This window comes from Macaca fascicularis, chromosome 10, assembly GCF_037993035.2.
Source record: "Macaca fascicularis isolate 582-1 chromosome 10, T2T-MFA8v1.1".
NCBI classification, from domain to species: domain Eukaryota; kingdom Metazoa; phylum Chordata; class Mammalia; order Primates; family Cercopithecidae; genus Macaca; species Macaca fascicularis.
The window spans coordinates 79,151,252-79,176,662 of record NC_088384.1 but is presented as its reverse complement, the minus strand read 5'-3'; the positions used below and the strand labels follow the sequence as shown (position 1 = coordinate 79,176,662).

The following is a 25,411-nucleotide window of genomic DNA, read 5'->3' as shown; positions in this document are numbered from 1 at the left end:
AGTAAATAACAAAGAGATGGAAGGAAAAAAGGAAAGGAAAGGAAGGGAAAGGAAAAAAATTTGATATGATCAGTTGTAAGGACAATTGAGAAGTCCTGGAGCCCCGGAAGAAGAGTTTCATTGCAGTACTCTGAAGTAGAGAAAATGGATGTGAGAAGGTGACTGGTACCTTCTGTGAGGTAATTAGCAAACCAAGGCTGCTGGCTAGAGGGACTGTGGACTATTCAGGTTTTAGTTTAGGGACATGTGATCAAAATGAAACAAGTCAGTTTTTCATGAAATTCTTTGTAGCAAGTGGCTTCCAAGCACAAGGCAAGACCCCCAAATGAGCAGGAATCATGGGTCTTGTTCACCAGGTTATCCATGGTGATTACAATAGTGGCTAGTATACAGCTGGCTACCAATAAGTATATTTTAAATGCATTGAAATATTTAATAGCAATTTTCTGTATTGGATTTTGGTAATCTTTTGACTGAGTTCTTAAACATTGGGCCTTGGAGTCCTGAGGGCAGAGAACAGGGAGAATGAAGAATTAAGAGAAAGTAGTGTTTCTCTCCATTTTTCTCTCTTCATGGTCTTTCTTCTTTTAAAAAATCAACCTGTTTGAGATATAATTTACTTAAAACAAACTGCACTCAATTTAGGCATACTTACAGAACGTACAGGTTTTGATAAATATACACACGTGATATAGAACATTTCCGACATGTTCAACAGGTGCTGGTAGCCCTTCCCTGTCCATCTCTACCTATCCCTGGCCACAGGCAAGCTTTCTGTCAACATAGAATATGTTGCCTGTTCTGTAGTTGCTACACATGGAATCATGCTCGTGTCCGGCTTCTTTTACTAAGCTTAAAGTCGCGATTCATCCCTGCCCTTGCATGCCCACTCATTTTTATTGTGGAATAGTATTCCAATGTTTGGGCATACCACAGTTTGTTTATCCATTCACCCGTTGATTGACATATGTGGGCTACTAAGAAGAAAGTTATTCACATCACTTTACAAATCCCTGTGGACTTGCATTTTAATTTCTCTTGCACAAATACCTAGGAGTGGAATTTCTAGGTTGTATGATAAGTAAATATCTTACTTTATTAGAAACTGTTCTCCAAAGTGGCTTTACTATTTTATATTCCCTCCAGCAATGAACGAGAGTTCCAGTTGCTCCACATCCTTTCAAGCATTTGGTATTATCAGTCTTTAAAATTTTATCCATTCTGGTTCCCCTCTTTCCCTTCTTCCCTCCCTCCCGTGCTTGAATTGAGAAATGTTTGTGGAAGGAGTGAAGACAAACATTCCTGGACCTACGTTCCTAAATGAGCAAGTTTCTATTAGTAAGACTCTCCCCGACCCGCTTCACATCCTACATACTCAAGGAGAGGCGCGGGAGAGGGGATCCTCTTTCTTCCTTGGAAAATAAAACCTTTGCTTTCTTTAGGGTGGTCTTTCTATCTCAAAAGCGCAAAGTAACCGTTTGCCCAGGTTTCAAGATCAGCGCGCTGCAAACTCTCAGCCGTGGCGAGGTTTCCTCAAAGAGCCTCTCAGCTGCGCTCGTCTCTGCTGATAAATGATAATTCTTTTCTCAAAAAAGCTGGTTTGTGGCCGGCGCTGGAGTGCTCCAGCTACAGTTGAAAGCTGCGGGTTGCCTCCGGTTCCTCCGAATGGGTCCCTTTTCCCACCCGGTTGGGATCCAAAGACGCTCCGGAACTCGAGCCCAAGTTCCCAAGAAAACCCCAAAGAGCGTAAGGCTCCTGGGGACCCCTAACACCCCTGCAACCAGGGCACCAGGCATGCTCAGAGCGAATGCGGGAGGCAGGCGTTGGCTGCAATGGGGCTCAGGAGCCAGGAGGTGCCGCTGCATCCCCGCTTCCTGGCGCCTGACCCAGCGTGCAAAGTTGGGCTGGGAGCCGCGGGGGGAAGGAAGGACCCAGCGAGCGAGGGTGGCGGGGAAGGGGGTGGGGGGAGGAGGAAGGAGGAGGGAAAAGAGCGCGGAGCGGGGGCGCCGGGCGTGTGTCACTCTCTCTCTCCCTCTGTGTATAGAGGATGTGCTGAATGGTGCGCTTTGAGGCGGCGGCGGCGGAGGAGCAGAATCCGCCGCGACTGGCAGCCTCGGCTGCCCGGCTCGGCTTCTCTTCGCCTTCCGAGGCTCCTCATCCACCGCGGGTTCCCGACCTCGCGTCCCGCCTGGGGCATGGCCCGGCGCTGCGCCCCCGCGCGCTCTGCCTGCTGAGCGGCGCCGGAGGGAGGTGCGGAGGCCGGGAGGCCGGGGAGGCCGGCGGGGGAGAAGAGTCGAGCGCCTCAGGAGCAGAGAAAGGAGCCCGCGCCCCGCGCCCCGCGCGCGGTTCCCAGTCCCTGCCGCGCTCGCCCGGGCCGCCCGGAGCCCAGATGAGCCCAGATGGCCGGGGCTCAACCCGGAGTGCACGCCTTGCAACTCAAGCCCGTGTGCGTGTCCGACAGCCTCAAGAAGGGCATCAAATTCGTCAAGTGGGATGATGTAAGTATTGGGGCGGCCCGAGTCGGGGCGCTGGCTCGGGCACCGGGCAGGGCGGGCGTCGTGGGGGTGGGGCGAGGGGCGCGTTATGCAATGGGCGCACTGGGAGCGGGCAGGGGCCGCCTCGGGCGCACAGGTTGGCATCTGCCAAAGCGGATGTCCAAGGGCAGAAGCTTTGCGCGCGCTCCTGTTTTATCGGGCTTTAGTAGTTGCCATCCTTTCTGGGTCTGGCAAGCGCCCCCTGAGGGTCTTAAATCTTTTGGGCCAGTGGAGAGGGAGGGGCAAGCTTTGCCTGGTGACAGGTCCTGAAAGTTCGCGAAGTAGGGAGTGTGAAGTTGAGACCAACTGGAAAGCGCCTGGTGTGAACAAGTCGCGTCCCTCTCTGCCTGCGGACGCACCCCCTATTACCTCTTTTGCCCGATTTCAAGAAGGAAGGGCCTGAAGTCCACAACACTTAGTGATTGCGAACCCTCTTAGCGCTTTTGTGGGAGCCCACGCGGCGGAGGACACAACGGTCCAGCCAACAGGTGGTCGTTGATGCCAAACTTCAGCGCCTGGCTCCGGAGTGAGGGTCCCTGAAAAGGGCTGCGGGGACACATCTGGGGAGGGCGTGAACAGAATGGGGGCCCTTGAGGGGTCCTGGAGGACTCACGGGCCTGCAGGCAAGTGGAGAGGGCTGACTTTTGAGAACTGAGCTGATTGGAGTCTTCTGCCTGAAATAGACACGTTGAGGGGTTGCCCCAGGACTTACCTGCACCATTTGCCAGGTAGGGCAGAGCCTAGCCCAGCGCCAGGGTCTCTAATGCTTTACGTGCAGCCCAGACCCCAGGACTTCAAATGACTTCCCCTTCCCCTTTACCCCAGTTGTCTTCAAAACACATAAATTAGTCATCCAGCTGAAAACATGCGAATCTTCTGATGGAGAGCATTATGGCATCAATTTTATGTCCTGGGTGTCATTCAAAAGGTTCGATAAGAAAAACCTACCGAAATAAATCCGAGTTGCCAGGTTCTAAGGAAATTTAAGTCCAAATGACTAATACATCTCTTAATCAGAAGGAATTATAGGAGAATGAGGCGTTCTTCTTGCCGAAAAGATTTTCCACCTAGTAAATTATAGCCTGTTATTCTCTAGGGTATTTTTCTTTAATCTTCTTAAGCCATTTTCCAGTGTCTGAAAACAATTTAAATATTCCAGGTAGTGAATCCAATTACTTAGCTGAGTGCGTCTGTGTCTATATTTTGTCCAGCTGGAAGCGCAAATGGAACTTGGAGTATGAACCACAGCTTCCTTGAAAGCTCATGCCAATTATTAAATGCTGTAGGCAAGGATGTAAACATACATCTTTTTTACCATGGGCTTCACACTTTTCTTCTTTCTGTTCCAGTCTAATTGGACTGAATGTTTTTGTAAATGGAATAGAATCTAAACAATAAATTCAGACGCAGATTAAATTCTTTGTGTCAGGGGAAAAAAAAAAAAGACAAAGAAAATGCAGTTCAGCAATAAATAAGACAGTCTTGCCCATTTTGAGATCCTTGAATAGAGAGGTGATGTGATGACGGATTTACTGAGAAAGAGAGTGAAGGGCAGAAGGAAGAGAAAGAGACTTTGCAGAATTTAAAAAGGGAGTTTCAGCATAAGCTCTGGATTTATATACAGTGATGATTCTAAACTGTATTTTAAATAATTCTCTATAATTTCTTGTTTTGGAGAAAATAGCCAACATCACGTTGAGAATGAAAGTATTCTATGAAAACACATTTTGATATATCCAGGTAGATGACTTTCATTATGTACCTTTCTGTAACACGTATTTCTTGCTCACCTATTATTGCCAATCCTAGACTGGATCTTGGGGTGGTGAAAAAGTAGACAAAATCCCTGCTGTTGTGGACCTTACATGCTAGGTGGAGGAGACAAAAATCATCAAAACACCAATGAGAGAGAGATTGGGTGATGCATTGAGGGTAATAGAGAGGATGTTCGTGAAATACCAACCAAAGAAGAAGTTGAAAAGAGCTCCCTCTGAGCATTGCAGCAATGAGTTTCCAAGGAAGCCCTCCTGGAAGGAAAGACGTAGGCACTAAGGAGAAGGCCAGTAGAATCTCAGGTGTTTTTTTTTTTTTTTTTTTAAAACAACAAAACAAAACAAAAAAAACCTAGACTGCACTCAGGAGTCAAGTTATCTGGAATATAATGAGCTATACTGCAGGCTCTTTGGTTCTCTGGGTCTTCATGCTGATCAGTGGACTACAAGGGACCCAGCCTTTCTTAGGGTTGCCTTTTTCCTCCCCAGGCATCCCTCATCTACTCTTCTCAGCTCATATTTGCCCTTACAGAATCAAGCCAGTTCAAGTTATCTGGCTATTTATATTGTACTTTAGTGAGACAGTGTGTTGAAGACAAAAAAGAACTAGATCTTGAATCAAAGGCCTCAGTTTACCTCTTAGTTGTTTCACCGGTAAGCTACATGACTTTAGGCCAATCACTTAACTTTTCTGTATGTTTGCTGCTGCTTGTGTAAAAGTGTGGTAATGTTACAGGACATTCAAAAATGATGAATTTGGGGCTGTTTAGGATGTGAAGAAATTATCTCTTGTTCCTGAAGTGATTAAAGCAGTATAATCACTGGTCTTGTTGTCCTGACCACCATATGGAATGGAAGATGTCACCCAGAGGGTGCAGTGCCATGCATCATTTGTTGGCCACCTACTAAGTCACGGTGAGGCTGTGGATGCTCTAAGGGTGGTAGTCAAAAGCTTTAACATAGGCACTAAACAATTACAACAGACAGCAGGTGCGTAATAGATCCTGGAAATACCCTGTTGTACCAGGGCCAGGCATTAATGTTTTTGCTGCTTGATCATGAGGAGGTCTGGGAGTCCCCAGGGTCTGTGGATGGGTGGATAGGTAGGTGGGGTTTTTTTTTGACTATTTCAGTATTTTAAAACTCATGGTGTATACGGTCTGAACATCAAGGCTATACTTGTCCTCCTGAACTTGGCATGAAGATAAACCACTGACCTAATGATATTTTAAAAATTCAACCTCATATCTTTGCTTTTGTTTTGCATTTGTCTATTAGCAGGCTCTGGTGGTAGGAGGTGGGTGTTAAGGACTGTGGGTATTGTGGAAGAATTCTGGTGAGGTAGACAGTGGAAGGAGAGTTACTTTCTTGATCTAAGCTACGGAGCTTGGGAGATTGTGAGAGAAACTCCTTTCTCTTCTGGACCTTGGCCTTGGTCTATATTGGACAGGACATGGAGAGAAAGAGGAACGACTGTAAACTGTACAATAGGACCTCCAACCACTGATTTGGCCCTGTTTTCCATGCCTAAGCACTCTGTCTCACTGTCCCATAACCTCTGAGGGATGGAAGGGCTTTCATTTGTTTATTCCTTCTGTTTCTTCATTCTTACCTTTCAAATTCAGATCTTACTGTGGGCAGGTTGCGTAATGCATCCCAACTTCAATTTCCTTAACGGTAACATGCAAATTGTAATATTTCCTAACTCATAGAACAGCTGTTGAGGTTAGATGAATGAATGCATATACATTGCTTTGTAAAAAGCCTGATATACAGGCAACCTTCCATAAAACATGTTTTTAAGTTATTGTCCCTCAGAAATAAGATGGATGTGAATTTTATCAAGGTGGTTAGTAGGTGTTCTATGGCTCTTCTATTCTTCTTGTGGAAAAATTCAGACCTTACTTCCATTCCCTTTAATGTGTGTTTTGATTTTATATTTTATAATTTGGAGAAAAATCAGGTTTCTTACCTTCTTTTAAAAATCCAGGTGTTTCATGGAAAATAAGTCTACATAATTTAGAGCAGAACCCACTCTCTACAGCAAGTCAGTTTACAAATAATCCAAAAGTTTATTTTCACTTAAATTTCATATATATGTATGGATATATGTGTATATAATTTCACATTGCACATTTTGTCTTACAAGCATATTCTAACACGGAAAAATAATGGCTAGACTAAGTTGTCTGAGAAGTCTGATGAAACTCAGAAGTTTGGATTTGCATTAATGCCATCTGGATTTGAATCAAGTAACTCCCTCCTTTACCACACCTTCAACCCCCACAGCTAAAACAGGTAATTTAAGAAATACTAGTATGTTGCACATTTCCCAGCATCCTACACAAAAGCTTAGAACTTTTGCATTTTGTGGAATCTGCTGTTCCAGTTTCCAAAATGATGACAAGAAAATGATGACGAGATGACACTGACAAGATTAATGAGAGAGCCGAGGGGAAAAGGGTTTGCGAGGGGGGAATTTAGTAACGTTCACTTTGGAAAGGTTATGGGAAACGGAGGAAACTTCTCTGAGTTGGTAGCTGGCTGATGTGTATGGACCAACTACAAAGTGTAAGGTGGATTTTAGAATGGAAGGCTAGCAGGTGCCCTCTAAAGAGCCCCTTAAATATGCCAAGTTATTCCATTTTTCTTGTCAAAAGAGCTTTGTGAATTTCTTATTGTTAATAATTACTGTATAAGTGTAAAATATAACTTTTTTGCAAACAAATCAATAAAGCTACTTGAAACTTTTTAAAAAATCAGTGTAACATGCATACAACAAAACACACAAATTCTGGGTCCAGCTGGATCCATTTTCACAAAGTGAAAACTCCCATGTCATCAGTACCATATCAAGAAACAGCATCACTTGTCCCAGAATTCCTAAGTGCTTTCTTCCAGTCCCTGCATCCCCGCCTAAGGGTAACCCTTATCTTGACTTCTAACTTCATAGTTTGGTTTTGCTTGTTTTTAATCTAATAAGCTATTTTTACTTTGAATGAAAACTTAAAAAAAAAGAACCTCTTCAGCCTAAAGCATTTTATTATTGCTGAACTGATCCTCTTGAACAATAACAACAAAAGTGACTTATAGTCAGATTAGATGACCCTTGATTCAGTTCTTGTCTGTCCCAAGTCTGGGAAGTGCAGCAGGTATAGTAAATGCCCTGAAGGAGGAAGCAGTTCAATAAAACCCTAGTAATTTACTGAGGAAATATAATGCCTACAGGCTGTTATTGGCAGGGCAAAGCAGACTAGTACAGTACTGTTGCTGGAATATAATTTTCTCGCATAGGTTTTCTCTCTTATCTTGCTTAACACTAGTATTTCCCTACCTATGGTGAATGAGGATAATTTGCACTGGCTATTAGCTTTGTTTGAAAGTTTAGCCTATCAATAAATAGCTTCAAGTTATATTTACCTGCAATGACATATAAAGGAAACAGGAACATTTTGCTTTTTTATGTGGGACTTGGTAACCTGTAGTTAAATATTTCCTTATCAGAATTGTTTCATGTTATCATGAACAAGAAGTGCCAGCAGAAAATGGAAGGGAATTGATGGTGAATTGTTGACTAACGCTATGGGTCTCCACTTAAATAACAAACCCCTGGTAACTGAAATCATTAGTCTTCTTGTTACTGGAGCTAATAATTAGGTTCATGCAACCTTTCAGAGCATATCATAAATTCCAAATGCTCAGGCACATTTCACAGTCTATTCCATCTAATCTTTTCCCTCTCTGTTCTGTGTCTGATCACCTAATCAGAGCCTTGTGCCCCTATGTGTAAGTAGGCAAAGGAAATATGGACGTATTTCTGAGGTCATTTACATATATGACCATGAAGAAGCCATTGATTTTTGTAACTAACTGGAATAGGATATAAAGGAACTAACTAACTGGAATAGAATATAAAGGATGCTTATGTTCTTTAAGAGTCTCTCTGGTTTTCCTCTGATCTCTTTAAGATCTAATGTTTGATTTTATTATCATTACCACGTGTTAATTCTCAAAATTTTTTTTTTTTTTTGAGACAGAATCTTGCTCTGTCACCTAGGCTGGAGTGCAGTGGCACCATCTCGGCTCACTGCCAGCCTCTGCCGCTGGGTTCAAGCGATTCTCATGCCTCAGCCTCCAGAGCATCTGGGATTACAGGCACACACCACCACACCTGGCTAATTTATTTTTATTTTTAGTAGAGACAGGGGTTTTGCCATGTTGGCCAGGCTGGTCTCGAACTCCTGACCTTGGGTAATCCGCCCACCTCGGCCTCCCAAAGTGCTGGGATTATAAGCGTGAGCCACCGCGTCTGGCCTTCAAGGGCTTTTTTTGTTTACAATATTTGGTTAATGTTCTGTTTCTTTTTACTGAATTGATGTTTAATGTGCAAGATCACAGAAAGTGGATTAGTTAGTAAAGAAAACATTTACCTGAAGTAGTCATGTGGATATCAATACATAGCATTGATATCTAGAAGATTAAGATATTATTTTGCCATTTAAAAAGATCAAAAATTTTTTGGAGGTCATCTATGAAATAGTTAAGAGTAAGGGAAATTTAATTTAACTTTAATCCATTGTATAGAAGAAGCCATATGAGCTCATAAAGCTGGAAAATCATAGAGCAAATCAGCAATTGAGCTGGTCAAAAAATGTTAAAGATGCCAATCCTGATCCTCCTCAGGTGTGCTGTGTTGGATATGGTTGAATCTCACATAGCATCAATTCCTACATCCTCTTAGTAGGACTTCCTATAATACAAAGTCTGGGCTTCTAAAGCTACATTTACCAGACTCCTTTTTGACCAACATTCTTCTTGAAAATTATTATTTCCACCAAATAAATTCATGCATATGAGATATGGAGGGCAGAAACATGAAAAGGGCCAATTTCCTGCATCCTTTCATGTTTCTGTATTTCTACAGATACGTGAGATGCTAGAAGAGGTGGCACTTTCTGTGATAGTTCTTCATTGTCTCTGAAGTGGCCATTGGTCACAGTGGCCACTCCCTGTTGGCAGCTTACACTTCTTTGGCTTCAACAAAGCTGGTGTTTTGTTTGGACCCTGGGAGTTCCTTCTTGATTTCTCACCTTTCTGAATGTGGTAGACATAACAGCTCTCCTCAAGGGTCTGTGCTGCTGTGTTCTGGGATCATTCATGGAGACCCAACCTAAAGCCCGCTCCTCCGACCCTCCCAGTTTTTCTGTCAAGTGCTTAATTTATATGAAGTCCCTTTATCTTAAAACTTCAAGAGAAATTTCTGGTTCTCATACCAAATCCTGGCTGATATGGCCTTTTGTGATTCTAGGATTTCACAACTTTCAGTCCTAAATATAATAATCTTCTAAGTATCCTACATAGTTTTCTCCTTCGGTACTACAGTTGGATAAAATGAAGTTTTGCTGTAGTATTTCCTCTGGAATTCAATATCCAGACTGAGTCCTAATAGTAGGCATTCATGCTTATGTAGCAGCCCTGCTTACCCCTGTTCAGTCATCAAGACCACCTTGGGTGGTAGGAAAAAGAGCAAGGGTTCTTCTTTTGCGTTTCACATAGAAATAAATTGAGGCTACTGATTGTGATTTGTCGAAGGACACGTAACTAGGTAGATTCAGAAGAGGAATTTAAAACTAGATCTTCTGGCCAAATTCAGCATCCTTTCCAGTCTACCATGATGTCCCCAAACAGGGTCCTTTTGGTAACAACAACAACAACAACAAAAACAAAAACAAAAAGAGGTTTTTTTTTTTTTGAGATGGAGTTTTGCTCTTTTTGCCCAGACTGGAATGCAATGGTGCGATCTTGACGCACCGCAACATCTGCCTCCCCGGTTCAAGCGATTCTCCTGCCTCAGCTTCCCGAGTAGCTGGGATTACAGGCATGTGCCACCATGCCCAGCTAATTTTGTATTTTTAGTAGAGATAGGGTTTCTCCATGTTGGTCAGGCTGGTCTCAAACTCCTGACCTCGTGATCCACCTGCCTCGGCCTCCCAAAGTGCTGGGATTACAGACATGAGCCACCGAACGTGGCCAACAAAAAACTTTTAATAGAGTCTAAATGAATGTAAGTTTAAAGAGATTGGTAGACTTTTCCAAAGAATCTCTGTTATTTTTAGGATTCATATATGTGAAGCTTAGATCCCTGCAAACTTAGTTTTTGAGCCATTGTCTTCAAAATAGCTATTTTTCATGGTGTATATACAGTCCGTTTTTCTCTACACTGTGCAAGATGTGTGAGCACTGGAAAACCTCATCGCTGCTTTGAGACAAAAAGGGCAGGCCAGCCGCAGTGGCTTGCACCTGTGATCCCAGCATATTGGGAGGCCAAGGCAGGCAGATCAGTTGAGGTCGGGAGTTCAAGACCAGCCTGGCCATCATGATGAAACCCCATATACAAAAATTAGCTGGGTGTGCTGGTGCAAACCTGTAATCCCGACTACTCAGGAGGCTGAGGCAGAAGAATCACTTAAACCCAGGAGGCAGGCAGAGGTTGCAGTGAGCCAAGCTCGCACCACTGCATTCCAGCCTGGGTGACAGAGTGAGACTCCGGAAACAAAACAAAACAAAACAAAACAAAAAAAAAAAGAAAAAGGGAGGGGGGCACAACATATGCTCTATAGTCTTTAAATATATTCTACATCAATCAGTCAGTGTGGAAACATGCACGTGGAAAGACAGGTATTCAGGTATGGTGTTTAAGGTCTTTTTTTTCATTGCTGAGTAAGTGACATTTCTGCCGAGTAAGTGACATTTCTGCATTATATCTGTTACTCCACCTTTTCTTCTTCTTGACATATGTGCAAATGTTGTCTTTTGCTGATTCCTATTAAGGCCGGTCCCATGGCCTCTCATAGAAATCATGGATCATGGAAGACTAAGAATATGGTAGGCATGAAGGAAGTGTAGAGGGTGAGTTGCTTGCTCTCAAGTATGATGCAGAATGCACGGTAGTGTCAATTGAGAGTCCAGATCTATATTACTTGTGCAGGGAGGTGGATATGCCTTGTTTATATTACAACTGGAGCATGACTTCTGGAGGGTTATAGCTTTATAATTATTATTATTTTTTCCCTAGGGGAGAGCATAGACCTGGCACTGGGAGGTGCTGGTGCTCAGGGGATGTTTGTGGAATGAAGGAACTGTCTGGTGTTTGTCTGGCTCGCAGTGGGCTCACACAGGGGAGTGTGCAGCCTTGAGGCAGACCTGGAGGGCAGTCACGCTCCTATGAGACCTTCGTGACCTTTGAGGTGTTGTGTTGCATTGGTTGGAACACCTTGCTCCTTGTCCTTCCATTCCATCTGAAATCTCCCAGGGTCCTAAGGGACCCTATGGTCTTCTTAAATGGGATTTCTCCATGTGCGTTTGAGAAGGAAACCATTTATTGGCAATGCAGAGCTCACTGCTGTTACAGTGCTGATTTCATTTAAGGTCTAAATGTGTCTTAAGTTTGAGCGTGTACTACACTGCAATTCAATATTGGTTGAAGATGATGATGCTTAATGTATTTATATCTCATATTTTAAATGTTACCATTAGTTCCTATTTTCTGAAAAAGATGCTCATCCATACACCCAAATATTGCAATGAAAATTGCCCTTAAAGAAATTCAGAAGTGTTGGGAGTGACAGAACAAAAGACACATGGTTGTAAAAACATTCTATCGTGATAATTATTCACCAAGAGAAAAAAGAATACTTGTGCTTTATTACTAAAGGGAGAAAAGTAACAAGACATAGTTCTAAATTTGATTTGTAATAAACTTCCACCTATCCTATTCTTTGTGTACAGAAGCAATGGAAGTCCCTGGAACAATGCTTTTAATTTCCTCCCTTCTCCACTCCTCATTTAATGTACTTGGGCCACCTCCATTGTTCCAGCTGCCCTCTTGCCCCTGAGAAATACCTCACCTTCTGCATTTATATTTTGGAGCTCGTCCTTCCTGGCATCTCTGAATCCTGACTTCATTATTATCTGCCACCACTCACCTTTCTTTTGACAGTGTCTATGTGAGTTTCCCCTCAGTTGAAGCTTTCCTAAGAACATAACAATATGCCTTTACTAGTAAAAATCCCAACCTCAAAACCAACACAATGTTCCCCACTCCTTTTTCCTCCTTTAGTTACCGTCTCCTCCCTCATCTCCTTCCCTCTACTATGCAAGTGTGACTTATAGTCACTGTCTCCCTGTCTTCACCTCCTACCCACTTCTTCTGAGCCTTCCGAAGCCTTTTTCTGCCCTCACCACTACTTTGACATTTCTTTGTCATGGCTATGGGCAACATGGCTCCCAGCAACCCCAACTGATATTTTTCAGAATCTTCCTTGTTTTTATTTCCTGCAGTACCTTCCACCCCTTCATCCATTCATTCACCAGTCATACTTTAAAAATGTACTGATGTCTCTTTTAAGCATTGTGCTAGTATTGTGGATTCATGATGATGAATGATTTCTTGCCTGCCTTTATTGGGGAGACAGATGCTAAACAAATAGAGGTACAATTATTTTCATTATAACTGCTATGAAGGAAAAAAAGTACAAGTGAGTATAGGAAGCATGGAAGCTTTCCCTGGAAAATTCTATTTATGAAAAGTGGGATTTAGGCCCACATGAGTAGAAGAATGTGTCAGGTGGAGGGAACAGCAGGTGTGGGTATTCCAAAGAGCCAAGAAACTCAGGGTTTTGAAAGACAGAAGCAGAATTAGCACAGGGGAGTGTGGCTCAGATAATGTGGTTGGATGGCAAGGGCCTGCATATGTACTGGTTAGGTCCTTGGAGGATTTTAGACTTATAAAGTCAACCAGAAACCATTAAAACCATGTTTTCAACCCTGGCACCATTGACATTTAGCCCCATTAGTTTTTTCTGTTGTGGAGTCTGGCCTGTGTATTATATGATATTTAGCAGCATCCCTCGCTCTAGATACTAGGTGTCAGTTGCAAAACCCCCCAGTAGTGACAACCAAAATTGTCTCCAGACATTGCCAAAAGTCCCCTGGTGTGGAAAATTGCTCCCAGTTGAAAACCACTGATGAAAATGATAAATGATATACTATGCTCTTAAAAGTATCCAGCCAGTTCACCACCCTCCCTGCAACCCCAAAGGCCAATAAGTACATGAAAAGATATTTAACATCATTAGTCATTGGAGAAATGCAAATTAAAAAACACATTGAGATGCCACTGCATACCCACCAGAGCTATATGTTATTGAAATTATTGGTTTTTCTCATCTGATGCCCCCACTAAGCCAGGAGCACCTCGGTTGATTTGGTATCTGGGCTTTAATTTGGTTCTCTAGTGGATTATCTGAAGTATCTTGCATGGTACTTGAAGAACAATGCTTCCAACATTTCCCTACATTGTGTTAAAAAGGGATCTTTCTGATGATGAGCATTTTTTCATGTGTCTGTTGGCTGTATGAATGTCTTCTTTTGAGAAATGTCTGTTCATATCCTTTGCCCACTTTTTGATGGGGTTGTTTGTTTTTTTTCTTGTAAATTTGTTTGAGTTCTTTGTAGGTTCTGGATATTAGCCCTTTGTCAGATGAGTAGATTGCAAAAATCTTCTCCCATTCTGTAGGTTGCCTGTTCACTCTGATGGTAGTTTCTTTTGCTGTGTAGAAGCTCTTTAGTTTAATTAGATCCCATTTGTCAATTACTGGGTATATACCCAAAAGATTATAAATCATGCTGCTATAAAGACACATGCACACGTATGTTTATTGCGGCACTATTCACAATAGCAAAGACTTGGAATCAACCCAAATGTCCATTAGTGACAGACTGGATTAAGAAAATGTGGCACATATACACCATGGAATACTATGCAGCCATAAAAAAGGATGAGTTTGTGTCCTTTGTAGGGACATGGATGCAGCTGGAAACCATCATTCTTAGCAAACTATCACAAGAACAGAAAACCAAACACCGCATGTCCTCACTCATAGGTGGGAACTGAACAATGAGATCACTTGGACTCGGGAAGGGGAACCTCACAGACCGGGGCCTATCATGGGGAGGGGGGAGGGGGGAGGGATTGCAACTGGGAGTTATACCTGATGTAAATGACGAGTTGATGGGTGCTGACGAGTTGATGGGTACAGCACACCAACATGGCACAAGTATACATATGTAACAAACCTGCATGTTATGCACATGTACCCTAGAACTTAAAGTATAATAATAATAATAAATTAAAAAAAAAAAAAAGGGATCTTCCCGCTTGTTCTGTAGGAAGCCAGTATCTTCACGTTGCTTCTCTCCACTGTTTTGCATTCCTACTCTGGACCTTCTCCGTCTCTTCTGCTTTTGTTTATTTTGGGAAATTTCAGAGTAGACACACTCCTGGAGGAAAAGTCTCATCAATGCTGATACACAGGGATGTTTTACTTAAATGATCTTAATTCCCCATCTGGCATCCAAGACTACCTTTATAATGTTTTCATTTCATAGTCAGGGCTGTATTGCTCATGTTTAGTTTGACAGGCATCACATCTGATTTTCTGTGACCTTTAGAACTCTTTGTCCGTTGCATAGCTGTTTTTTCCCCAGTGTCTCTATTTGCTGTATTTGGCCCTGCTGCTTCCTAATGCAAGTCTTGGGCAATCCCTGTGGAACATTGCTTGTTACTTTTCCTGTTGACTCTGTGGTATTGATTAGTTTAGAAGTGCATGCCTCTATTCATGTGTGTTCTCTCGTAATAGCATAAAAACATGAGAATCACTGTGGAGTGAGAATTGTGGTCAACCTTGGCCAGGAGACTTGCTGACAGTGGTGCTGAGGAATGTGCCATGGGTCTGTGGACTGGCCCTTGACACGAGCCTTGAGGTTTAGGGTTATACTTCCTAGTAGTTTACTAAGACTTCCATAACAAAGGACCGCAGCCTGGGTGGATTACACAACAGAAATTTGTTTTCTCACAGTTCTGAAGGAAGTGGGAGATAAAGGTGTCAGCAGGATTGCTTCCTGCTGAGGGCCATGAGGGAAGGATGTGTTCCAGGCCTCTCGTCTTGGCTGGTAGATGGCCGACTTCTTGCATCTTCACATCATTTTCCTTCTGTACATGCCTGTGTCCAGATGACCTCTTCTTATAAGGACACCAGTCATACTGGATTAGGGCCCACTTTTAAGGCCTCCTTTTAACTTAATCATATCTGTAAAGACCCTATCTCTGAATAAGGTCACACTTTCAGGTACTGGGGGTTAGGACTTCACCATGTGAGTTGTTGGGGAGGGGGGCACGATGAACCCAATGACATACCTCAGCCTGGTAAAGTGTAGCTCAGAGGGTAGCAACATGATAGCTCTAGTTAGATATTGAAGAACTGACACTTAGAGAAGAAGTTAGATTTATTTTATACTATTTAAATGTTAAAAATTAAATGGTAGCTGCATATGTGGGTAAAACCATAAACAACCTTGCTGGAATTGTGTGACAAGAGCACTGAGACTGTTTTGTGAGAAATTTCCCTGTTAAGGAGTATCCCTGTGAAGGTTTGGAGTTGCCCTGCCTAACGGAAATATAATGTGAGGCACATAGGATACTTGTAAATGTTCTAGTAGCCTCATTAAAACAAGTAAAAAAGAAACAGATGGAATTAATATGAATGCTATCTTTAATTTAATCCAGTGTAGCCATTTTGACTTGTAATCAATGTCAGAAATCATTAGTGAGCTATTTTCTATTCTTGTTTCCATTCTTAGTCTTTGAAATCTTGCAGCACATCTTAGTCTCAGCAGTCGCATTTCAAGTGCTCAGTCGTCACAGGGAGCCACAGCAGCTCCCGTATTGGACAGCACCAGTATAGGGCATCCATTCTCAACAGGGGCCATGTCGCTTCCAAGGAAATGAAAAGTGGTTTTGGAGAACAACAACAGCAAAAAAATCTTCTTACTCTCTCTCTTTTTTTTTTTTTTTGGTATAAAGCACAGTTATACATACAGCATATATACAGATATTCAGCCTATCTGTAATATTGAAATGTCGTGGGGGATTATTAGAAAAATAAAGACCTAAAAAGGCTCCTTTGCAGGGCAATAATGGAAAAAGTTGAGAAGCACTGTTATAGAGTGCGTACTTGAAGGTTTAATTTCCAGTGCTTCCCGTACCAGCTTAACTGGCTTTCCTTGAGCAAGTTATTTAGCCCAAGCCTTGGTCTAGGTATCTGTAAAATGGGAATAATAATAGTGTCTTAAGTTATTAGAAGTTATTATAAGTATTATAAGTATTAAAGGAGAAAAGCTTTATTATAAGTATTAAAGGAGAAAAGCTGTGAAGTTCGCCACAGTGATTGGCTCAGAGCAAATGTTGAGGATGCATCAGTTACTATTCAGTCAGGGATTTTTATAAAAAGTTATACTGGTATTAGAAGTGAGTTTGGATTAGTAATGCCTTTGTCATTTCATGTCAGTTTCTTTAGTATTTATTATTGACTTATATCAGTGCATTGATGAGCAAATCATTGTAATGTTAATGTTGATTCCACTGACTCTTTTTTTTTTCTTGCTGAATTGTTTCTTATTCTTCAGGATTTCGAGGTTTTGTTAAGGTCTTTTGCTTTGCCCCTTGATCATTTTTGATTTGGCTTAAAGACTCTTCAGACATTCATGTAATTTATTAAATAACATCTTCTTAATTACTATATTAGTCTTCACTATTGATGATATGACAGTAAAACGTATTCTATCAAATAAAAAGCAGCAAGTAGAAATTTACTGAACATTATCTGCTATTACTAACTTAAGACAAGTGTGTTTATTACTGTTTTCTTTTTTATAGACAAATACTTATTAGAGAAAATATCTTATAACTTTAAGTAAATTAGAGTTGAATTCTTAGAAGCAATATACTTAGAAGATATGGTTTGCCTGCATTCTAAGGTCACAGGTGTTCTTGGAGGTAAACATCATCGTATTCCTGACCTAAAGCCTCACCCATTATACGCCTACATCTGTGGTTTTTTGAGTGTGGTCCCTGGACCAACAGCATCAGCATCACCATGAGCTTCTTAGAAGTGCAGATTTTCAGACTCTGTCCCAGAGCTACTAAATGAGGGACTCTGGAGAAAGAGCCCAGCAATCTGTGTTTTTACAACATCCCTCAGTGAATTTGATGCATATGAAAGTTTCAAAACAACAATCTTATGAAATACACATGTTATAGATGTTGATGGAGAGGTAAAGGATTAAAATATAGACCATCTGAGAGCTGTCTTCATCATTCTACAAAGGTCCCAAGAGTTGCAACCTATCTGCAGCTCCTTTGTCAATGAAGGATGATCATATATTTCAAGTTTCAAACCTGGGCATATGTTCTGACAATTAAGAATATTTGGGATCTGGGTTGAGTGGCTACTTTGGTATGGGGAGAATATAGACACTAGCAGCTATGTGGGAGGTGGGAAAACAAGCAGGTGGAAATGAAAATAGACATTCATATATTTCTGGGTCAAATCCTACTTTGCATGGCAAGAATGCCAAGTTCCAGGGGATCTTGGAATGTTAGAGGTGATTATGAAGGAAGCAGGCAGGGAGCCGAGATAAATGATCACTTAACAGAGGAACTGTGGCCGGAAGAGTGGGGTCAAGAAAACATTGAACAAAGAAGGTTTAATTTTGAAGGAGGGGAAGGAATAAGCTAGAAATGGAAATATCTGAAACAAACTAGGCAGCATAGAATAGTGTTCCTAAATATAAATTTTGAAAAGTTTTATTCTGCTCACTTAAATGTTTGATTGTCTGGGATCCTTGCAGGGAATTGCCACCAAGATTTTGATTAGAATTTTGTCAGATGCTCTGATAAGAAAAGGAACTGACTTGAAAAAGATAAGACACACCTACAGTTTATTCTAAATTCCTCTAGAAGTGGGAATATGTGTTGTGTGCAGCCTGTCAAAACTTTTATTTTGCCCACTTCTAGAAGTAAGAAAACAGGACTGAAAATATTGCTATGATTTATTGGAAATATTGCTGTGAGCTATTATGCATGCAATCTCATGAAAGAAGCCTAAAATATATTAAAAATTATTCTTTCATTATAATATCAAGTTTATTTTCAAATGTCTTTTTTTGACATTTAGAAGTAATTAGGAAATTTTAAAATTCTAGCTGAAGTTCCTTGCAACAGCACAGTCCTTGTAAAATATGTTTTTTCCAACTGCATGTTAAGGATGTATATATGGAATATCAGCATAAAACAGAATGGCAGTTCCTCAAAAAAAATAAACATAGTACTATCATGTGATCCAGTATTTCCACTTCTGGGTATATACTGAAACCAAGGACTCAGATAGATGTTTGTTCATCTATGTTCATAACAGCATTATTCACAATAGCCAAAAGGTGGAAACAACCTAGATATTCATCAGTGGATGAATGGATAAACAAAACATGGCATACACATAAATGGAATATTATTCAGCTTTAAACAGGAAGGAGATATGACACATGCTCTATGAATGAAGTTTTAGGACTTCATGCTAAATAAAATGAGGCAAACACAAAAGGACAAATATTACACAATTTTACTTATATAACTACTTAAAATAGTCAAATTATTTAATTACCTGGAGTAGTCAAATTCATAGATACAGAAAGTAAGAATGGTGGTTGCCAGGTTATGGGGGGAGGAGGGAATGAGGAATTAGTGTTTAAGGCATGTGGCATTTCAATTTGGGAAGATGAAAAGTACTGAAGATGGATGGTGCTGATGGCAGCACAGCAAGGTGAATGCATGTAATAACACTGAAAAGTATATTAGAAAAGAGTAAATGTTATGTTCTGTGTATTTTACTACAGTAACACAGAATATTCTGATAAACTTACATTTAGTATTTTGATACATCTGTTTTTAAATATAATCCACTATAATAATAATGAACATTTTTATGTGGCATACGTGCCCAGATGCTTTACCCCAAATTATCCTGGCTAATTCTCACGACAACCTTCTGAGTTACGTATTATGATTATCCCCTTCTTTTTTCAGTTGTGTAAAGCTATGCACTGAGACAGGACAGGCAGGAATTTGAACCCAAGAGAAGAACATCTTCCAGAACCGAGCTCTTACAATAAAACAATATGTAGATAAAAATCGTTCATACTACTCTGCCCATTAGGAAGAAAAAAGTCCCTATGCCAAAATTATCTCTCAAGTTCTAATTTTCATTACAAATTCTTTTAATAAGCTAGATGATATGACACACTATGGTTGTGCGTATGAAACAGTTGAAAAAACTGGCAATTTATGTCTCTCTAAAAAATGCAATTCCTGCAAAGGCCTGAGTGTTTCAGGATAAAAATCCATATCCAGTGATATGTATTTTCTTGTGCAGATAGTATGTCTTTCTGAAAATTGCTAAGAGAAAAGAACACGTGTTTTAGAAATGTTTAATATTGTAATTACAATGTGGGCAAGTTTTGCTTTGTACTATGCATGCCTTCAACTTTGAAGACTATTTACCTATGATGTTTTATTTTAGCATGTAAAATTGAAATTTGCAGCAAGTTTGTATATATCTTTCTGAATATGTAGAAGATGGCCTTATTTACAGTTACCTTGGAAACAGGGATGCTCAAATGCTATGTTTTACTCTATTACAATTAAAAATCATTTTATGGAGCAAATGTAATTTAAAATACTATTCTTAAGCATGGATTTTAGTTAATATTAATCATAAAAATATGTAATGATGTTTAGTCCTAAAATTATTTGAAAAACTAAATACAGATTTTTAATAGAAAACATACCTTAATCAATAAATGCATAATGGCTTTTTCCGTTACAAGTTATGTATAAGTATTCTGATTATTAGGAAAGTACTTCAGTTACATAATGGATAATTCCATGAAGTTAAAAATGCCATGTCTAATTTCTTTTGAAATTTTTCTTAATAATTGACTACTTTGGAGACTCTCCTTACAATTATTACTTCTTAAATAACTCCTGGATAGATTTTTCTACAATTATATATGTTGATATTCATGTTTCTTCTTACATTTCTAGGACTCAACTATTGTTACTCCAATTATTTTGAGGACTGACCCTCAGGGATTTTTCTTTTACTGGACAGATCAAAACAAGGTAAGAAATGAGATGTGTCTTTCTTACATTTTTCCATCGTTTACTACTTTGAAAAGTATTTACGTATCTTGTCTATAGAAGAACATCCATTCTACAGATCTTTTGCAGTTTATTTAAATGTTCCACTTTTAAAGAATATCTAAGGTATTCTTAGAATTTAGGACTTTTCAAAGTCACTAGTTTGAAATAGTAGATTTGCTAAATTCTGGAGCAACTGGTATTTTTGGTACTGCTTATATTATGTGTTAGGATAAGAACAGGGGAATTTGAATTACACTTGGTGTAGAACATAATTAGCCAGCTTTCCTGATTTAAGTCCCCACCCATAAAGGATGAAGAAAAATGATGAGAAAATAACTTTTGACCCAGTAGCCATACCCGTTGGCTTTTCTTTCTCTCTCTTTTCCCCTATGCTGTTCATTAAGGACTCTCTCAGAATCAGCAGGAATTTGGCCTTGATAATTTGTTTATGTCAGAAAATCAAGAATAAAATTCCTTTAGCCTATTCCTTCAGTTGTCAGGAATTTCTTACTAAATTAGCTTTCTGCCCACAATAGCATGAATTTATTATCTCATTTATTATGAAACCAATTGATGATTCTGTACTGAATTATTAAAAAGTAGAATATCTGCTGATCATAAGATTTATTTGGAGTTTAATGGGCAGTTAGACGAGAACACTCGTGGAAAGTGGTTATTATTTCAAGCATCATTGCCACAGTCCTACACTTGAACCTCAGAGGCCACAGAATATAGAATGTTTTTGTTCTCTAAGTTTTGATATATGGAGAAATGAGATAGGGTTTATTGAGAATGCTAAATACATGTTGAAAACAGTAGAATAATAATAGTATACCATTAAAACAGCTGCAACCTCCACAGTTACTGATGAAGGAGGAACAAATTGTTAGCTCTGTCAAAACTCTAAATTAGTTTCTTATGTCCAAAGTTCCTGGAGTTAGTTGCCTGTCAGCTTTGCCTTCTGTCTCTGAGGCAAGCTCAATTATACCAGTGTCTGGTCCCAGGGCCACTCCTGAATGAGCCTGTTTACACATCATTCAAAAGGCAAATTTCAGTTGTTGTCCTGGAGTTAGATTCGAAATCAGTGTGCTGTGGAACCATGTGTGGCTGTAGAAGTGGAGGTAAACCACAGACCCTATGCTAATGTCAAAAATTGTATTTGAGTAGGATTTCCTACTTAACACTCACATTTATTACTGGGTGTGTTAATGGCTTTGGCTTAGACATTCTGTTTGGTTTCCTGCTGTTATGTGTGAAACAATGGCTTGCAAGAAGTTTTGTTTTTGGGTGTTTTTTTCTTCTCCTAAAGGATATTTTTAGAACTGTTGAAACTATATTCATGAAAGATGTATTTATAATGCCTAGAACATTTCTAGAGTTTGGGTATTTGTACAAGAGACCAAACTGTCAGTTTGATTTTTCAACTTGTAGATCAAGCTTCTATAAAAGCAACAGAAGATATTCTGGGATTTTTAAATAATTCATGGCAACTCAGGTTAAACTCCCCTCTAGACCAATCATCAATATTTATTTGCTTAATAAAGAAAAAGGGTTTAGGACCAAAGCCTCTTTGTTGCATCTCTATTGTGAACCCAGTATTTCGACCCATGTTTATTTTCAAATGCAGGAAAATTTGTTTTAATTTTTTCACAAACTTTTTAATCTTGGTTGTAATGCTGTTTATGACCCACTGAAACAGATAATGTGGTAGCAATTCCTTTTATCACGTTATTACTTTTCTTTTCATGGATATTACTCTTACAGTTCTAGCTAACAGATAGAAATAGTAAATTTGATTTTTCACTTTCTAAATACCGAAGTCATCTCTCAGTCATTTATCAGAATTTGGAGGCTTATTTCTTAGTGATCATATATCTTAGAATCCAAAAGATGAGAGGATTTAAGAAAAAAAAAATTAGACTTACCATGCTTTCAAGTTTGTCATTTTCTTTCTGGCTTTAAGCCCAGTCCTGGAACCAGCAAGAGTGATTCATCCACTTTTAGGAGATGGACGACTCTAAGTGATGAATTAGAGTAAATGTGTGCTAGAAGAAATGGTGCATGCAAATAAAAGATGGCACGCCAAGCTTTTAGTGGGTGTTTTTGCATAAGATCATTTGAAGGTACATGGATGAATGGTACAATCATGATGCTACTTAGAGGGCCACTTTTTAAAAAATATTTTTATCTGGCAATTAGTTTTAGGAATCTGCCACGTGTATCATAGAGATAATCTCTCAGAGAACAAGAAAATGTGATACCTTTAAGTTTATCCCTTGATTTTATGCACTGTGTTTTCCATTGGTAGGGAAGCTTGCACTGGTGTTTATTGTAATATGCCTCTCTTCTCCCTTTGGGCTTCTTCTAATATATTCCCTCTTTGGTTCATGAAGCTTATACCAAAGTACTTGGATTAGCAATCATCTGAGGTCCAGTCTGTTCAGAGGTGAGCAGAAATCCCTAGCAGGGAGGATTTTACAAGAGTTTTTTGTTTTTCTTTTTTATAGCATTGGAGGTAAATGGTCACATTGTATGGTGTTCTGTGCATGTCCTCTTGTCATGGCTACATCAGATCTTGTATCAGAGCCACTTATTTCAAGCCACTGGCTTTCCCCTCTGTAGACAATGACATGTTGCCTTCCAAAACCCCTTCTCTGATTTGTCACCATAGAAATGATAGGTGACAAAGAAGACAGCACAGATGATGAATTTAGGAATCAAAAACTAAAGCTAGCGAGTCATTTTTAGGTAGCAGAAATGTGTTTTAGTGAAACACTGACAGAATGTTTGGAGTTGGTGGAAGCAGATAAATATGAATATCGTTTTTAGGGATAAATGTTTATGCTTTGTGCCAGCTCTGGACTTATTTTAATAATTCTTTTCACTGTATTGTTGGCTCTGTAAATCTTATTGAATAAAATGAGCAAAAATGAGTTTCTGAATATGACTATTTTAAGGAGAGTGGTTTTTCTTGTGTAAGTGTAGGTGATGTGAAGAGGATGAATTTATTTGTAAGTCACGGGTGAGAAGGGAGTCCTGCACAGCCTGAGTCCTTGAGAGGTGGCATGCATTAGGCTATAACTTTTCTCTGGATCCGTGCCATGTGAGCACTAAAAAACCGACACAGGAAGTATTAGCTGTGAAAACCATGTGAACTGTAAGAATCTTCTCCACCGGTTTTGAAAGAAAGGCTAAAGAGGAAAAAAAGTGTCAATGTTGAGTTAACCAAAACCTATCCTGCTAGAATATGAAAAAAAATTAGACCTTTGCCTTGCAACTTGATGCCGTGCTTCTGTGCCAAGGTTGGTGTAAAAATAAAACTAGTCACCAGTAGTTCAGATCCAAGAAGTTCAATGTAGTTCAGTAAACTCTTCCTTGTCTTCATACAACTGGAGCTTGGGGGAAGGGAAAAGGAACACATCATTAAATTTAAAAAGGAATGGGAGGAAAAACACGTTTTACATGAAGAACTCCTATTACTTTCTTTTTTTGTTACAAATCTTATTTATTTTTAATGTTGTGGATCATATACAAGTATCTTTTTATCTGTAAAAGAGTAAAGCAATGTAACTACCTTTAAACTGCACTCTCCTATTGATTCTAACCCTAGTTCTCTATCCAGAGTCAACTAATAGCTTCATGGTTTCTTTGTAGGTCTCTTTTAAATAAATTTGTGCATGCGTAACTATGGAAATACTTCATTTTGTTTTGCTTATGTCTATTTTTATACTAAGTCACATCATATTACTTTAACTATTCCACAATTTCCTTTTTACCATACAGTGTGTCTTAGAGAATTTTTCAAGTTAGTACATGTGTGTCTATATCATTCTGTTAAATTGGTCTATCTTAGGGAGTTTTTCGGGTTAGTACATGTGTATCTATCACATTCTTTCGTATTGCTCTATCGTATGTTAAATAATTGATTAGCAAATTTTATTTAAGAATACAAAAGTTCTCATTGATGGATTCCTGGTGTTTGTTTCTAATTTGGGATTACAAAGAATCCTGTAATATGGAGTAATAGTCAGCTGTGTGTAGCCCTCTCTGGGAATATGGGTCAGGGATTCCCTAAGGTAAATGCTGAGAAATGCGATTGCTGATTCAAGGTTACACCTATCCTAAATTATAGTTAATGGCTGTACCATTTTATAACCTGACCCATCTCATATGAGTGGAACTGTTTTCTTAAGCCCAACCAACAGTAACAGGAATATTTTAATTTTTGCCCAACTGATGCAACTGCTATATCACCTTGTTTTAATCTGCCATTGCCTGATTTGCTAGTAAACTGTGTATATTATCATATGTTCATTGGCCATTTCAGTTTTTCCTTACATGGATTGCCTATTTATATCTCTTGCCCTTGTGTTGACAGTTCTCTGTGTATTCTAGATGTACTCCTTTAGCTGTTATAAATGTTGCAATTACACTCTTCCTGTCTGTTGTTTGTCTTTGACTTTCTTAACATCTAATTTATGGGTAACAAAAGATGACTTGAAGCTTTAAATTTTGATGTAGTTACGTTCCAACTACCTCCCCACTTTTTGCTTCCTTTAAGATATTTCTGATTCCTTCTCATCACCATTATGAATCTAGGTTTTTAATCCATATGTAATGTATTATGAGGACTGGTGTGAGGTGGAGCTCTAACTTCAATTTCTTCATATCACTCGTAGTGCTGACATTTCACCACCTGGTTTGGATAGCCCAAAGATCTGTTATGTTTTAATACCTGTGGACTGCTGGGTTCTGATTTCTTACTTCATTTTTATCTCATTTATTTTCTGCCTTTCATACTTTGTGGCTCAAAGAGTGTAATTCTTTTTGTTTACCCGTGATCCTAGATTAGAGATTTAAATTTATACCTGCATATTTAATCATTTCTAGAGACTTAGCACAAGAAAGATTGGTTCTACAATCTCTGCCATCTGCCATCTTGTTCTGGCCTGTGAATTTGCATGAGACACCATTCTGGATGTTTGTACACAGTGATGATTCAGTTT

At 39.7% G+C, this 25,411-nt stretch overlaps 1 protein-coding gene across 3 annotated transcripts in view; it reads left to right on the top strand.

Annotated features, from left to right (window-relative positions):
• The first annotated feature begins 2,012 nt into the window (after nucleotides 1-2,012).
• Nucleotides 2,013-25,411, top strand: part of PLCB1 (phospholipase C beta 1) — a 744,009-nt gene continuing 720,610 nt past the window's right edge. For all 3 annotated transcript variants that reach the window (XM_005568372.4, XM_005568373.4, XM_065521765.2), the window contains exons 1-2: nucleotides 2,013-2,498; nucleotides 20,307-20,384. In XM_005568372.4, the coding sequence (XP_005568429.1) occupies nucleotides 2,400-2,498; nucleotides 20,307-20,384 (177 nt within the window). In that variant the 5' untranslated portion in view covers nucleotides 2,013-2,399. The remainder of the gene's footprint in view (nucleotides 2,499-20,306; nucleotides 20,385-25,411) is intronic.